General features: G+C 33.6%; 1 protein-coding gene across 1 annotated transcript in view; it reads left to right on the top strand.

Annotated features, from left to right (window-relative positions):
- The window catches only part of GCFC2 (GC-rich sequence DNA-binding factor 2), a 70,979-nt gene that overhangs the window by 35,542 nt on the left and 16,951 nt on the right, over positions 1 to 18,486 (top strand). The window contains 6 exon segments of the mRNA XM_007445536.1: positions 7,327 to 7,513; positions 9,954 to 10,077; positions 11,075 to 11,156; positions 11,630 to 11,742; positions 12,515 to 12,714; positions 14,402 to 14,552. Of these exon segments, the coding sequence (XP_007445598.1) occupies positions 7,327 to 7,513; positions 9,954 to 10,077; positions 11,075 to 11,156; positions 11,630 to 11,742; positions 12,515 to 12,714; positions 14,402 to 14,552 (857 nt within the window).

Below are 18,486 nucleotides of genomic sequence, written 5' to 3'. Positions count from 1 at the left end.
TTCAACTTCAAAAAGTTAAAAGGACTCCAACAAGGATGAACACAAGGAGGCTTACACTGAGACGATTATAATCAAACTTTCTAGATGCAAAGAATTTAAAAAGCCACAAGACAAAAGCACCTCATCATGTACAAGAGGGCCCCATAAGATTAACAGGAGACTTCTCAACAGAAACATTACAGGGGCCAGAAGAGAGTAGGATGAAACATTACAGGGGCCAGAAGGGAGTAGGATGAAGCAGAAATAAAAAACTCAGGTAAACAAAGCTGAGGGAGTTCATCACACTAGCCTGCCTTAACAAAAATTGCTGAAAGATATCCTTCAAGTTGAGATGAAAGGACACTAGACAGTAGCATGAACCATACAAAAATACAAAGTTCTCTGGTAAAGGTAAATATATATATAAATATAGAATCCTGTAATACTGTAAGAGTGGTGTAAAAATCACTTTTAATATAGAATTTTAAAGGTAAAAGCACAAAAATAACATGTTAGTGGATACAAAATTTTTAAGTGTAATTTGTGATATCAATAACAAGAGGTGGAGGGGGAGATATAAAGGAGTAGAGTTTTTGTATGTGATTGAAGTTAAGATGTTGTCAGTTTAAAATAGATTACTAGAATTATAACATGTTTTTTGGTAATCCCCATGGTAAACATAAAGGAAATACCTATAGAAGATATGCAGAGGAAAATGAAAACGGTCTAGAGCACATCACTACAAAAAAATCAACAAAACGCAAGGCAGCAACAAAGTGAGAGAGTGGCGTGGACATATATACACTACCAAACGTAAAATAGTTAGCTAGTGGGAAGCAGCTGCATAGCACAGGGAGATCAGCTCGGTGGATTGTGACCACCTAGAGGGGTGGGATAGGGAGAGCGGAGGGGAGGGAGACGCAAGAAGGAAGAGATATGGGAACATATGTATATGTATAACTGATTCACTTTGTTATAAAGCAGAAACTAACACACCATTGTAAAGCAATTATACTCCAATAAAGATGTTAAAAAAAAAAGGCAGAGGGACAAAATAACTACAAGGCAGACAAAAAACAATTTAAAAATAACAGTCGTAAGTCCTTCCATATCAGTAATTACTTCAAATGTGAATGGATTATATTCTATAATCAAAAGACATATAGTGGCTGAATAGGTTGGGAAAAATAAAAGAAGCAAGATCTGGGAATTCCCTGGTGGTCCAGTGGTTAGGATTCTGTGCTTTCACTGCTTAGCACCTGGGTTTGATCCCTGGTCAGGGAACTAAGGTCCCACAAGCTGCACAGCCAAAAAATTTTAAAAAGCAAGAGCCAACTATATACTATCTGCAAGAGGCTTACTTAGATTTAAGGATGTATATAGGATGAAAGTGATAGGATTGCAAAAAGATTCCATGAAAACAGTAAACAAAAGAGAGCAGGAGTGGCATTACTTAGAGAAAAGAATTTTAAGTTTAAAACTACAAGAGACAAGGATATTATGTAATATAAAAGGGTCAATTTATTGGGACAATATAGCAACTATTTATATATATAGGTACCCAACAGTAGAGCACCTAACTGTATAAAGCAAATATTGACAGAGCTGAAGGGAGAAATAGCAATATAATGATAGTATGAGACCTCAATATCACACTTTCAAATAATTGTTGAAATAGAGAATCTTAAGGAAACAGTGATCTTGAACAAAACTAAATGAATCTAACAAATATATGGAATGTTCCACCCAACAGCAGCAGAATATACTTTCTTTTCAACCACACAGACCATACTCTGCAGGATAGATCCCACATTAGGACACAAACAAGTCTTAACAAATTTAAGGTTGAAATCATACCTTTTCCAAGCACAGTGCAGTGAGACTAGAAATCGGTAACAGAAAGGGAAAGGGAAAATTCACAAATGTGTGGAAACTAAACACGCTCTTGAACAGCCGGTGTACCAAAGAAGAAATCAAAATGGAAACTATAAAATATCTTGAAGCAAATAAAAACAAAAACACCAGAAGTTATGGGATGCAGCAAAAGCAGTACTAAAAGGGAAGTTTATAGCAATGAACACATTAAAAAAGAAGAAAGATATCAAATCAACAATCTAACTGTACCTCAAAAAACTTCAAAAAGAACAAACTGTGCCCAGAGTTATCAGAAGGAAGGAAATGTAAAGATTAGAGCAGAAATAAACATAATAGAGCATAGAAAAACAACTGAAGAAAAATCAAAACTGAATTTCTTTTTTTAAGATCAAAAAAATTGACAAACCCTTAGCCAGGCTAAGTGAAAAAGAGAATAGGTTCAAATAACAAAAATAAGAAAGAGAAATGTTACAGCTAATGCCACAGAAACAAAAAGGATCATAAGATACTGTAAACAATTATACACCAACAAACTAGATAACCAAGAAGAAATGGATCAATTTCAAGAAACATACAACCTACCAAGACTGATTTATAAAGAGATGAAAAATTTGAACAAATCTGTTACTAGGAAAGAGATTGAATTAGTAGTCAAAAACCTACCAACAAAGAAAAGCCCAGGACAGATAACCTCACTGGATAATTCTACCAAACATTTAAAGATGAATTAACACCATTCCTTCTCAAACCCTTCCAAAAAACTGAAGAGGTGATAACATTCCCAAACTCATTCTATGAGGTCAGCATTACCCTGATCCCAAAATCTGAGACAAAGATAGTATAAGAAAAGAAAGTTAATAAGCCAATATCCCTGACAAATATTGATGTAAAAACCCTCAATAAAATACTAGCAAATATAATTAACAATACATTAAGAGGATTACACACATGACCAAGTGGGATTTATTCCTAGAATACAAGAATGAGTCATAAGAAAATCAGTGTGGTATACTACATTAACAGAATGAAGGGCAAAAACCACATGATCATCTCAATTTGATACAGAAGACACCTTTGACAAAATTAAGCACACTTTCATGATAAAAACCCTCACCCAACTAGGAACAGGAAGAAATTACTTGAACATAATAAAGACCATATATGAGTAGCCCACAGCTAACATCATATTCAGTGGTGGAAAACCAAAAGCTTTTCCCTGTAATATCAGGAACAAGGCAAGGATGCCTATTCTTGTCCCTTCTATTCAAAGTATTGGGAGTCCTAGCCAGAGGATTCACGCAAGAAAAATAAATTGATAAATAAATAAATAAAAGACATGCAAATAGGAAAGGAAGAAATAAAATTATCTCTGTTCACAGATGATATGATCTCTTATGTAGGAAAGCCTGAAGACTACACTTACATACACACACACACCCTGTTAGAGCTAATAAATCTGGCAAATTGCAGAATGAAATATCAACACACAAAAATCAGTTGTTTCTATGCACTAACAATGAAAAGTCCAAAACTATATATTTAGAAAACACTCATTTACAATAGAATTAAAAAGAATAAAATTTAGGAATTAGTCAAGGAGGCAAAAGATTTGTACATCAAAAATTACAAAACATTGCTGAAAGAAATTGAAGACATAAGTAAATGGAAAGACATCCCATGTTCATGGATTAGAAAACAATACTGTTAAAATGTCCATATTACCCAAAGCAATCTATAGATGCAGTGCATTCTCTATCAAAATCCCAATGGCATTTTTTGCAGAGATAGGAAGAAATCCTGAAATTCATATGGAATCTCAAAGGACCCAAGAAAGAAAAAGCACAGGCAACAAAAGCAAAAATAGACAAGTGGGACTACATCAAACTAAAATGTTTTCTGCCTAACAAAGGAAATAGTCAGCAGAGTGAAAAGGCAGCCAACAGGATAGGAGAAAATATTTGTAAACCATATATATGATAAGTGGTTAATACCCAAAATATGTAAGTAGCTCATGTAACTCAACAACAGACTATCCAACTGAAAAATGGGTAAAGGACTGGAATAGACATTTCTCAAAGAAGACATACAAGTGGTGAACAAACCTGAAAAGATGCTCAACATCACTAATCAGGGAATTAACAAATCATAACCACACTGAGCTATCACCTCATACCCATTAAGGTGGCCACTATGAAAAATACAGAAATTGACTAGTATTGTCAAAGATATAGAGAAAAGGGAACTCTTATACACTGTTGGTGGGAATGTAAAATGGTCAGCTGCTATGGAGAACAATTTCTGAAAAAGTTAAAAATAGAATTACCATATGATCCAGCAATCCAACTTTTGGATATATAGCCAAAAGAATTCAAAAGAAAACAGTTCAAGAGATATTTACATATTACAGCCTTATTTACAATAGCTTGGAGGTAGAAGCAACTTAAATGTCCATCAGCAGATGAATGGGTAAAGAAAATGTGGTATTTACACACAGTGGAGTATTTATTATCAGTGGTAAAAAAAAAGAAATCCTGTCATGCCACAACATGGATGAACCTTGAGGACTAAGTGAAATAAACCAGTTACAAAAAGATAAATACTGCATGATTCTACTTATATGAGGTATCTAAAGTAGTCATACTCCTAGGAACTGAAAGTAGAATGGTGGTTGCCAAGGGTGGGGGGAGATGGGGAGTTGTTGATCAGTGGGTATAGAATTTCAGTTCTGCAAGATGAAAAAGTTCTAAAGATCTGTTATACAACAATGTGCATATCATTAATACTACTGTAATACACTTTAATGGTTAAGTGTAAATTTTGTTTTATGTTTTTGACTACAATAAAAAATAATAAGTATATTAGTAATATTTTGTTCATCGATACAGTTAGTATATCATGATTTATTTAAGTATTTCTGTGTTGGACATTGACATTTTGATTTCTAAATTTGTCTTATTATAAATAATGCTACAGATGTTCATTATGAACGTTTTGTTCCTATAAGTCACGTAAACTGTTATTTTCTTTTTTTATATAAATTTATTTATTTATTTTTGTCTGTGTTGGGTCTTCATTGTGGTGCACGGGCTTCTCATTGTAGTGGCTTCTCTTGTTGCAGAGCACAGACTCTAAGGTTTTATTGAAACATAGCCATGCTTGTGCAGTGTATTATCTATAGCTGCTTTTGTGCTACAACATAAAATTGAGGAGTTACAACAGCAACCATTGAGCTTCCAAAGCCTAAAATGTTTACTATCTGGCCCTTTACCAAAAAAGTTTGCCAGCCTCTGTTCTAGGTCATTGTTTTTCAGTAGTGATGTTAAATGATGAGATTATCTTGATTAAAGATGATTTTTGTAATGTTTTCACTATCATTTACTCTCCTTCTGATACAGAGCTAGAATTATAGATAGATTGCATCTAGAATCACATATAACTCAGAACCTTTTTTTTTGAGATTGTGTTTGAGAGAGTTGTCTTGCATGAGTAATAGAACAGAAAAAAATAGAAGACCACTGATATAGATTAGCATTTCACTTTATCCAGATAAATGTTATTTTTAACTTTAGTGTACTTTATTTTTTTTATTAACGGGGTTCTTTATTTTAAAAGAAAACATATTTTATGGTTTAAAGACAGAAAAGTCAAACAGTACAAAAGCTTATACAGAGAAAAGGAAGTTATCTTCCCCAGAGGAAACCATTTCTACCAGTTTATGTTTCCTTGCAGAAGTAATATATATGTATGTCTGTATAAGCACATACATACTTATATATTGCCCCATTTTTAATACAAAATTGAAGCACACTTATATACCCTGTTCCATACCTTGTTTTTCCATATATGTACTTACACATTTACTGCTGTAACCGGTAGTACTACACTTAAAGCATTTTGTTAATAATGCTTGCTGTACATTATTATCTTGATTTATTTCTTAACTGCCTCTATTTTTTATATAAAGCAAGGAAAGACTTTCGGAGACAAATGCAGTAGTCATTGTTCAAGGGAAACTTGAGAAGAGGACATTTGGCCTAAGCAAGTGCTTGCTAATCAGTTTTCATTTTAGAGGAGGTTAGCAGAAGTTTAATTTTTTTTTAATTGTTTGATTCAAGTCCAAATACTATGAATTTGTTATTTCATTTAGTTAATTCTCTAATTCTAATGTGCTCACAATGTCAAATATTAGTGTAAAACACATTCTAGATTTTTTGTGTTTCTTATTCCTCCATTGGCATGTATATGTAAGGGATAAGTGAATTTTAAAAGATAAGCAGATGTTGAATTGTATTTGAGAGTTTTTTTATGTTACATCAGTTGATACATGTGATATTCACAAGAGCTGAAAGAAACTGGGCTTCCTGAACATCAACAGAGCAGTATAGGGTTTACAGCAACAACAGAGGGAATGAAATGTACCTCACAGAACATCAAATTCTAATGACAAAACAGAAACCATTATGAGTCACGAAACAGATAAATTATTACCAAAATAATTTATAATTTTTAATATTTTAATATTAAATTGATATTTAATGTTAATTTATTATTTATTAATTTTTAGATGTTATTGAAATTTTGATTTTTAATATTAGATTTAATATTAAATATTTGATGTTAATATTAGATATTTCAATATTAATTTTAATATTAAATATTTTAATAATTATAAATTATAATACTTATAATATTATAAATTACCAAATCAAATAACATGCTCAAATGGTTGTTTGTTTTTTTTTAATGCTTGGCTTATTTATTTATTTATTTATTTTTAGCTGTGTTGGGTCTTTGTTTCTATGCAAGGGCTTTCTCTAGTTGTGGCAAGCAGGGGCCACTCTTCATCGCAGTGCGCAGGCCTCTCACTATCGCAGCCTCTCCTGTTGCGGAGCACAGGCTCCAGAAGCGCAGGCTCAGTAGTCGTGGCTCACGGGCCTAGTTGCTCCACGGCATGTGGGATCTTCCCAGACCAGGGCTCGAACCCGTGTCCCCTGCATTAGCAGGCAGATTCTCAACCACTGCACCACCAGGGAAGCCCTCAAATGGTTTTAATACCAGCTCAGATACCCATATTGCAAGGAAGACCACAGACTGATTTAACAGTAACTCCACATGGACTCCTGTGTTTCAAATATAAAACCACTGATTATTGCAAGAACTCACCTTGTTTATAAAATCTGATCAATCCACACTTACTAACTTCTCCTCTAAGACTAACTTATGATTAGCTCCAGCACCTAAAAATCTTTAAGTGTCCTTTCCTACCTTTCCCTTTGAAACCTCTTTTATCCTGGTGTTTTCCTTTGCTCTACAAGTCTTATAAACCCAGGTTTATATGATTGTCAGTTTCCTTGGTGGTCTTTGTAAGGTAGATTTGAAAAAATTTTTCATTAGACCGCTACTTACTATATTAGAAATAACAGTTGGTAATATAAAGCGATTTTTATTTATTTTTATTTTATATTTATTTAGATTAACATTACTACAGGATACTCACCGCTCTCACCTGAGGGAATATGAAAAATACATACAAGATGTCAAGAGCTCAAAGAGTACCATCCAGAACCTAGAGAATTCATCAAATCAAGTTCTAAATTTTAAATTCTATAAAAGCATGAAAGTTTATGTGGAGAATTTAATTGACTGTCTTGATAAAAAGGTACATGTCTATAAATATGTAATCATTTCCTTTTTATGGAGAAATTCTCTTACAATGTGATTTTTTTTTAAGTCTAAATCCCATAAATAAATATTTCATCTAGGACTCTTCCTACACATTTTTGACATACTGGAGAATTAAGTATTCCCTCAATGTTGGACAGTTAGGTGTATTTTGTAATCATTTTGCAACTTATAAATAGCAGTATAAATTTTTTAAATTCCATTTGTTTAAGAAAAGTTCCTAGAAAGTAAATTATTAAGTGAAAGGGTCTAAATATTTTTAAGGCTTACGAAACATTGCTAAATTATCCTCCAGAAAGGTTGTATCAGTTTCTAGTTTACTACATTAAAAAATGGTTTTTGTTTTTACATATTTATTTTGATCTCAAACAAACCCTTTGTTTTGTTAATGTAGTTTTTCTTCTTTTGAATTATTTGTGTCCTTTGCACTGCTATCTTCTTGCTTTATATGGAGGTTTTTTGTGGGTTTTTTTTTCCTTTTTTCTTTTTCCAGTATATGGTGAACAGTTCTTTATTGCTTAAAAATTTTAGTGCTTTATCCTATTTGATGAAGGTAAACATTCCAATTTGCCTTGTCTTTTGATTTTGTTTGCAATGGATTTTTCACATTAGATGTGTTTTTTGTTTTTAATTTTTTTTTATTGAAGTATAGTTGATGTACAACATGTTAGTTTCTGGTATACGGCAAAGTGATTCGGTTATGTATATGTATGTTCTTTTTCATATTCTTTTCCATTATGGTTTATTACAGGGTATTGAATATAGTTCCCCGTGATGTACAGTAGGACCTGGTTGTTTATTTTATATATAGTAGTGTGTATCCACTAATCCCAAACTCCTAATTTATCCTTCCCCCACCCCCTTTCTCCTTTGGTAACCATAAATTTGTTTTCTGTGTCTATGACACAGAAATATGTTTTCTCTATCTGTTTCTGTTTTGTAAATAAGTTCATTTGTCATATTTTAGATTCTGCATATAAGTGATATCATTTGGTATTTGTCTTTCTCTTTCTGTCTTATTTAGTGTGATAATCTCTAGGTCCATCCATGTTGCTGCAAATGGCATTATTTCATTCTTTTTTATGGCTGAGTAGTATTCCTGTATGTGTGTGTGTGTGCGTGCGCACGCGTGTGCACGTGCATACGCGCGTGCACATGTGTGTGTACACCACATCTTCCTTATCCATTCATCTGTCAGTGGACATTTAGGTTGTTTCCATGTCTTGGCTATTGTAAATAATGCTGCTGTGAACATTGGTATGCATGTATCTTTTCGAATTAGAGTTTTCTCCAGATACATGCCCAGGGGTGGGATTGCAAGATCATACGGCAACTCTATTTTTAGTTTTTTAAGGAGCCCCCATACTGTTTTCCATAATGGCTGCACCAGTTTACATTCCCACCAACAGTGTAGCAGGGTTCCCTTTTCTCCACAGCCTCTCCAGCATTTGTTACATGTAGACTTTTTGACGTTGGCCATTGTGACCAGTGTGAGGTGATACCTCATCGTAGTTTTGATTTGCATTTCTCTAGTAATTAGCAATGACATCAGATGTTTTGAAATGTTTGTGTTAATCAGATTTATGAATCATTCTTTTCCATTATAATTTCTGATTTTGTTTTATACATACATCCTTACACTGGGGTCTTAAGTTGTCCTTTTTTTAAAGTAGACTAATCATTTTAAAAATATACTCTACTTTCTGCATTACTTTTAATTTACTTTTAAAATATTACCAAGTAATTGTATTTTCTCCCCTGTTGTTTTAAGTTGACTACCTTTAATATCATTTGGTACTTTTCTGAAATATCTATTACAGTGTAACTTTCTTCATTCATCCTTGAAGAATTACACTGTCAAAGGCTTGAATCCATAGCATTAACTCTGGAATATCATTGGAGTGGGGGGGATTGTTGCCCAAGAAATATAAAAATGCCAATTTCAACTAATCACTCAATTCTGGTTGACAGCTTTCTTACTTATCTGGTTAGGTCTCTTCCGTTCTCTATTTTTTTTAATTTTACCAGTTTCCTCAAGTGTTCCCTACAGTCTGCCCCCGCCTCAGTCTGTGAAAAATAGCTGCAGTCATCATTTCCTCCTCCTCTTTTAGCTCAAAAAAGAATCCTTCTTCTTATCTATCCACTCTTACCATGTTCCTGACTCCAGCCCATTAGGTTTTATTATTTATGATATTTATAGCTATTTTAATACAGTAAGTTGATTTTCTAGTTTTATTAGTATTAAAAGTATTGGAAGCTAGGTCTGTTCCTCACAGTGTTCTTTTAATTGAGATGAGATGGTATAAAAAATGTTTCTGTATATGAGAATTGAGCATGTAATGTACTTATATATAAATATTATTTTTTATAATTCATTAAGGATGACCCACAAAATGTTACTTATGTATGTATTTCAGATTATCAACATCCAAGAAATAGAATCAGCCATGCATGCACTCCTTGTAAAACAAGCCATGATCTTTATGAAACGCAGGCAAGATGAATTAAAACATGAATCAGCGTATTTACAACAGTTATCACGTTAGTGTTTTTCATGTTCAATGTGATTTTTTATTCATTAAGCTAAATTATCAGCTAAAAGATAAAAATATTTTTATTCCTGTATAAAAAATGTTTTTTTGAGTATTTTCCCACTAACCTTTCACCTACCCCCTTCCAAAAATCCCAAGCCATTTAAGCTAGGGCTTCAAAATGTCTTAAATGCAGTCTAAAACTAAAAACTGAAAATTATAACTTCTAATCACTTAGTATTTGAAATAAAGTATTTATAGGACCATTTAATGACTGTTTGGAGATGACTTGAAATAAATATATAGACTGTGTCAGAAATATAACTTTATAAATTTTCCATAGCCCGTCCACAGATTGTTTGTGGAGGTTAAAGAAATTCTGGTGGGTTCAGCGTAGAATCATCTGTAAGATCTCATTATATTAATAAAAGATTTGGATGCTTCCCTTTAGTTCTCACACTGGTTTTGTATTTTCAGAGATGTCTTCCATTGATTAAGGTGCTGTGAGGGTATAGTGAAAGAAATGGGACCATAGCATCAAGTAGATGATAAAAGCAAAATCAGAATGACTCAAATACATGACATTCAGTTGGTCATAAATTACGGTACATGCTAAAATAGGAAATAATATGAATGACATATTGGTAATGCAAATGTTTCTAGCTTTTGACTATAGGGACAGGAAAAAAACTGGTGAAAACTGCTGAAAAAGAATACTAGGGAAAGAAACTTTATATTAAATTTTGTTACTGTTCTCAAGTGCTGAACTATATTCACCAGACAAGGTACATTTTCTTAGACTAGCAAACTCAGTGACTGTTAATATTGTGATAGGGTAACATTGCAATTTCATTGCATGATGAAATATGCAATTTAAGCATATTCTATGTGTGTGTGTTTATATATACAGATATGTATATATACCTAAGATATAACTTGTTTTCAAAGTGTTTCACTGTATTTCTTTTGAGAATTTGCAGTATGAAATCAATTTTATTCATTAATAGGCAAAGCTGAGACGTCAACAAATAAAAACTTGGCTATAGATGAAAAAACTCAATGGATTTTAAAAGAGATTGAATCTCGAAGGTAACTATATAAAGACTTAAAGCGTCATTGAGCAAGTATTTTTTACTACTTAAATACAATTAACCATATAGTATAAATAACCATAACCTAGCATATTAATTTGTGAGAATGATGTAAAACCAAAATTTATGGTTTAAAGATGCACTGGTATATTTGGATCAGTCAGAAGGAATGGGTAAAATGGCATTTGTCAGGCTGGGAATGGCTCATACCTAGAAGCCAGTCCTAATTACATTGTTACCTGCTCTTCCAAATCTGGGTAGGCTATGGGAATGTCTTACAGGAAAAAAAGAGGGAGAACCAATTCAGATTAATGAAGCTAAAATGTCAAAAATATTAACATAAAATTGCATGCAAATGTGATGGTTTATTTCTGGGTATTTTAAGTAAATGATGACTTTTTGTTTTAAAGCATTTCTTTTCAACAGGAGCTTTTTGTTTTTTATTTATTTTTGGTTTATTGCAAAATATAGGGCACAAAGAAGACAAGCAAGGGTTCTTGCTGGGAATTGTACTCATCAGGAAGGAACATCTAGTGATGATGAACTATCTTCAACAGACATGATGGACTTCCAAAAAAGCCAAGGTCAGTTATCAAGTTTCTAATGTGTCTTGAAGTATTGAAATGATGGAAAATGCTTTGCTGTGATTGCCCTTAATTATTTAAGCTATGTAAAATAGTTGGTAAAATTCAGGAAAAAAGGAATACATTTTTTTTTCCATATAAGACTTGTCCTTTCCTCTGAAAAAATGGATAAAATGGAGGAGCATGATGAGTATTCCTGAGTTTTCTCCGTCAACCTTTTTCATCTCCTGTTATAACGGAACCATGAACACTTTTGGCTTCATTTCTCTACTGCATACTTTCTATATTATAATTTTTAATTTAAAATAATTGAATTTAGTAAAGCCCAGTTTTAGCATTATAAGAAGGTAAAATATGTATAGTTGAGTGTGGGCTTTACAGTCAACCAGATGAGTTCAAAGAGGGGATCTAGTCTGTGTGATCATTGGCAGATTCCTTGACTTCATTATATCTGATATTGTTGTTTGTTTGCTTGTTCTTTGTAAATAGGTAGGCTAGAAACACCTACCTTATAGGGAACATAGTTATGATGATGAAATGAGGTAATGTATTTATAATGTTTTGGCATATAGCAGGGGCTCAATAAATGGCAGACTTTATTACTGTCAGTTGTTACTAAAGTGTTTTTTTAATAAAACCTAATTTATATGTTAACATCAAAGGATAGTTTTCAGCTCAGTTGATTACATAAGTTACACATAACTATGTTTATAGGAAGCAAACTTCAAATCACAAACTTAAAATGCATAATATACACTCATTTTCTTCACAGGTGACATTTTACAGGATCATAAGAAGATTTTTGAAGATGTACACGATGATTTTTGTAATATCCAGAATATTTTATTGAAATTTCAACAATGGCGAGAAAAGTTTCCTGATTCTTATTATGAAGCTTTCATTAGTTTATGCATTCCGAAGCTTTTAAATCCCCTAATACGATTTCGGTTGATTGATTGGAATCCTCTTAAGGTACATAAGCTTAACATGTGAAAAAAATAATCCTGATCACATTTAGTTACTTAAATCCTCTAGTTATCAGGTTAACTATAAAGTACCATTCCTGTAGAGTTGGAATTGATAATTTGTGCTTTGGAGTAATAGTCTGCACTCATCTTTTCTTGGTTCTCACTCTGTTTTAAAGGCTGAGTGACACTTAACATCAGTAAAGGAAACACTTTTTCTTTTAAATCTTCTTCTATGATAAGTTTAAGATTACTCAAAAAAGTAAAGGTAGTATTAGACCTTAAGAATTTTACAGTCTGTTTGAGTGAAATTCAAAATAGGTACCAAGAGTTCTGAAGTTGGAGATGACATAATGGGAATACTTGGCTAGGAAAGCTACAATGAAGATGAGGAATTTAAATGAGGATTTGAAGGATATATAGAATTTAAACAGGAAGACAGAGGAAGGAAAAGGTATTTTATGAAGGTACATAGGAAGAAATATTAGTTTAGTAGAGACTGCGTAGATCCTAAATTAAGAGATATGAACTTGTTTTGGTAGATAATGGGAGGCATGACATGATGAAGGTAATGTTTTAGGAGGCCCTGAGCAACAGGCTAACTTGGAGGCTAGGGAGAAAGAGTTGAAGGTATATACTGAAAGACTATTGCTGTAGCCCAAGTGCAGGGTGAAGAGTTCCTCACGTGGGGTGATAGTGACAAAGGGAAGAGAAAGAAAGTATTGATTACAAGTGGCGTTATGAAGTAAGAATCAGTAAAATACTGAGAATAAACCTAACACAACATATCAGAAAGATGACCTCAAGATTTGGAGTCTGAGTTATTAGTACAATGGTAGTTCCATTCATAAAAATGGTGACTTTTCAGAGAGGAAAACAGTTTTGACGGAAGTTTTACTTTATAGACAATGAAATGATGATGGGACATCCATGTGGATATGCCTGTTAAGCAAACAGAAATGAGAAAATGAAACTCTAGGAAGAAAGGAGAGCTGAAAATAAAGATTTAACAAAGTAAAGGATGGATCCTTGTCATTTTATCTTCCTCTGCTCTAGTCATGCATGCCTTTAGGCTCTGTGTTAGGGCCATGTGTTCATAGTTTAGGAGCCAAGCTTATCCCTAAGAAAGTGGTAGATAGTTGGTCGGAAAGCAGCCTAGTTGTTAACCACTCCAGCTGAACTGAGTACTCTGTTACATCTAGCAAAGATCTGTTCATTCAGTTATTCAACAAATAATAATTGGCCATCTGCTGTTTGTTTAATAATAAGCTAAACCACATGCAAAGTATATATTTGTGCCAGTGAGACTCGAGAGAGCCAGAAGTGAATTTTGCGTGAGGTAAGTGTATTTTTATAAATAAATTCCGTGGCTATTTTAACTGCTGTTGTTATAAATGTATACTTTGCTCCTAACAGTACCTGTCATGTAGTAGGCTCTGAACACATAGTGGACATTTCTGGATATGAATGAATGCATGAAACGCAGTGTTCTGTCCTACTGCCTAGACATCATGTCTTAGTCATGTCATCCTGCCTAGCCTTGGTGGTCTAGTACTGTATACATTGGGTTAAAATATGGAATAATTCTCCTTTGATCCTTAGAGAAGCTCTGGTAATTACTGAAAAAGTTAATTATTTAAAAATAAACTAATATTTAAGAATTTATTTATAACTTAGATAATTTTATTTATAAGTTTGATTCCATAGGTTTAAAACAGATGCCATGGTTCATATCTATAGAAGAATTTATAGATAGCAGTATGGAAGATTCAAAGAAGGAAGATAGTTCTGATAAGAAAATCTTGCCTGCTGTCATCAGCAAAACAATTATTCCTCGACTTACAGGTACTGTTTTGTAATCTTGATAAAATTAAATTATTCATTGGCAAAGTGTAAGATCATTAATTTCTGTTAACAGTCACAAATTTTTTTGGACGTTTTTGAACACAAGAACTGCAATATGCAGTAAAAAGCAATAGATGTTATAATTTAAGCTGATTAAAAAATGCTTGTTTGTGCAAGTGATTAGCTATCAAACTCCTGATACTTTTGGATCTTTAGTATTTGTGACATTAGCGTTACTTTTATTTTTATTGTTTTAAATTAATTTATTTTATTTTAGGCTGTGTTGGGTCTTCATTGCTGCGTGCAGGCTTTTCTCTAGTTGGCGGCAAGCAGGCTCTAGAGTGCAGACTCAGTAGTTGTGGCACACGGGCTTAGTTGCTCTGTGGCATGTGGGATCTTCCCGGACCAGGGCTCAAACCCATGTCCCCTGCATTGGCAGGTGGATTCTTAACCACTGCACCACCAGGGAAGCCCTAGCATTACTTTCATTAGTTACTTTTTTATAAGTCATTTATGAGGGGCACACTTTCATCTCTACTACATGTATTTCTTTCTTTCCTTTAACTTCTCCCCTTATGTTTCTTTTTTTTTTTTAATTTTTAATTGGAGTATGGTTGATATACAATGTTGTGTTAGTTTCAGATGTACAGCAAAGTGAATCAGTTATACATATCCACTCTCTTTTTGGATTCTTTTCCCATATAGGCCATTACAGAGTATTGAGTAGAGTTTCCTCTGCTATACAGCAGGTCCTTATTAGTTATCAATTTTATATATAGTAGTATATACATGTCAATCCCAATCTCTTGATTTACCCCTCCCCCCCATCCCCTGGTAACCATAAGTTTGTTTTCCATATCCATGACTCTACTTCTATTTTTTAAATAAATTCATTTGTACCCTTCTTTTTAGATTCCACATATAAGCAATAACATGTGATATTTGTCTTTGTCTGACTTACTTCACCCAGTATGGCAATCTCTAGGTCCATCCATGTTGCTGCAGATGGCATTATTTGTTCTTTTTTATGGCTGAGTAATATTCCACTGTATATATGTACTACATCTTCTTTATACATTCCTCTGTTGATGGACGTTTAGGTTGCTTCCATGTCCTGGCTATTGTAAACAGTGCTGCAGTGAACATTGGGGTGCATGTATCATTTTGAATTATGGTTTTCTCCAGGTATTTGCCCAGGAGTGAGATTGCTGGGTCATATGGTAGTTCTATTTTCAGTTTTTTAAGGGACCTCCCATACTGTTCTCCATAGTGGCTGTACCAATTCACATCCCCATCAACAGTGTAGGAGGGTTCCCTTTTCTCCACACCCCCTCCAGCACTTACTGTTTGTGTACTTTTTGATGATTGCTATTCTGACCGGTGTGAGGTTATACCTCATTGTAGTTTTGATTTGCATTTCTCTAATAATTAGTGATGTTGAGCAGCTTTTCATGTGCTTTTTGGCCATCTGTATGTCTTCTTCGGAGAAATGCCTATGCAGATCTGCCCATTTTTTGATTGGGTTATTTGTTGTTTTGATATTGAGCTGCATGAGCTCTTTGTATATTTTGGAGATTAATCCCTTGTTGGTTCCTTCATTTGCAAATATTTTCTCCCATTCTGAGGCTTGTCTCTTTGTTTTGTTTATGGTTTCCTTTGCTGTACAAAAGATTTCAAGTTTAAGGAATTCCCTGGTAGTCCAGTGGTTAGGACTCCATGTTCTCACTTCTGATGTCCTGGGTTTGATCCCTGGTTGGGGAACTAAAATCCCACAAGCCATGTGGCGTGGCCCAAAAAAAGATTTTAAGTTTAATTAGATCCCATTTGTTTATTTTTGTTTTTATTTTCACTGGGAGGTGGATCAAAAAAGATCTTGCTGAAATTTATGTTAGAGAGTGTTCTGCCTATGTTTTCCTCTAAGAGTTTTATAGTGGCTGGCCTTACATTTAGGTCTTTAATCCAGTTTGAGTTTATTTTTGTGTATGGTGTGTTTCTTCTTTCTTTAACAAAACATTACTACATTTCCCTCACATCTGCCATGAACACTCAGAAGCCCTTGGGCATTGATGCTTGTGCTTCAGTCTGAAGACTTGTTTTATCCGAAATTGTACTTGATAAGGATCTGTTCCACCATGTCACTGAGAATGAATTCTGACAGCAAAGTCTGCAGAACTCTTAAAAGATGAAGCAACTTACTTTATAGTGCTTCTCAGCCAACTTGACTATACTTTAAAGATTTTTTTTCATATAACTTGTAGTGCAATCATGGGTATCTTAGAAAGATAGTACTTTTAACTATTTACTTTTAGCTATTAAGCACTATTAATGATAGCATAGAATATATGTGCCTCATTTAAGTACTCATCTGAAAACTCCAAATATTTCACTTACAATTAAACAGTTCCTCAAATAAGTAGCATTATGAGAAATTAATACTGTATATTTATTCTCAAGTCCTATCCTGGACCTTCTTCATGAGCTCCCTGGCTAATTGCATACTCTCCTCTAGTGCCATCTATATCTGTGTTGCACAGTATGGTAACCACTAGCAATATGTAGCTATTAAAATATAAATTTCAAATTAGTAAAATTAAAATTCAGTTCTCAGTCACACTAGCCACATTTTAAATCTTCGATAGCCATATATCACTCATGACTATCATATTAAATAGTGCAGATGTAAGATGTTTTTTTCCATCATCACAGAAAGTTCTTTTGGATGGTACTATTCTGCTTTATTTTAAATCAAAAAGAACTGGAAGAACAAGTCCAGATGTCTTCTTAGAGCACCAGATCTCTCTTATCAAAGTACCTTCTGAGTACATCTACTTGACAACTCAAACTCAACATGCAAAATCATACTTGTCATCTTTGCTGCAGACCTGCTCCTCTTACATTCCTTGTCTAGAAAATGGTACCTCCATCTACCCACATATTCAAACCAGAACTTTCAAGTCATCCACTCCTCCCTTTTTCTTACCTCCTTATATAAGCAATTGCCAAGTCTGTTTGTTTTTTCCTTTTTCTAACCCATTTTCTATACAAAAACCATGGTGACCTACCTAAAATATGTCTGATTCTGTCATACCTCACGTAAAACACTTTAATTATTCTTAACTGTCTTTAGGATGAAGTCTAAACTCTTTAACATGCTTTCCAGGCCTTTCAGGATTTTGTCTCTGTTTAGTAGTGCTTTAGCCCCATCTCCTGCCAAGCTCGGTTCCTTCTTCCCCTCATTTCCACCTCTACTGGACTTAAGCTATATTCTCCTTGGCCTTTATATCTTCTGCCCTCCATCCACTTGACAAATCCCCTAACTCTACCTCTTTCATCTAGCTAACTTCTCATCTTTCAGAACTCAGTGTGGACATTACTTCTAGGAACTGGATTAAGCATACCTTTCAGGGTTCCTGTAGCACTCTGAACTCATACTTAGGGTGGCATCTATGCTTTAAATTATAATTGCTTACCTAAACGTTTGTATTTGCCATTAGACAGAATTGTTCAGAGGCAGTTACCTAGTCTTACTTATTGCTTTGTTTCCTGTCATTAATGTTAGGCGCATAGTAGGCTCTCAGTATTAGTTGACTAAATATTTCTAAGATTATTACAAGCCTAACCTTCTAGATGCCTGAGAAATCACTGTTTTATATTTGACTTGGTTTCTTTTTAACCTATTTAAATTTTTAAAAGTTATTTAACATGTATTTTATATTTGACTTGGTTTCTTTTTAACCTATTTAAATTTTTAAAAGTTATTTAACATGTATTTTACAAGGGTCAAGCACAGTTGTTACTTCAGTGTATACAACAATGAACAAAATAATAATTCCTGCTCTCATGGAGCTTACATTCCATGAAGAAGACAAACGATAAACAAGATAAATAAATAAAATCTATAGTATGTTGGTTAAAAGGGCCAAGGAGAAAAATA

This window comes from Lipotes vexillifer, unplaced genomic scaffold (assembly GCF_000442215.2).
Source record: "Lipotes vexillifer unplaced genomic scaffold, Lipotes_vexillifer_v1.1 scaffold667, whole genome shotgun sequence".
Taxonomy (NCBI): domain Eukaryota; kingdom Metazoa; phylum Chordata; class Mammalia; order Artiodactyla; family Lipotidae; genus Lipotes; species Lipotes vexillifer.
This window is presented reverse-complemented; position numbering and strand designations above follow the sequence as displayed.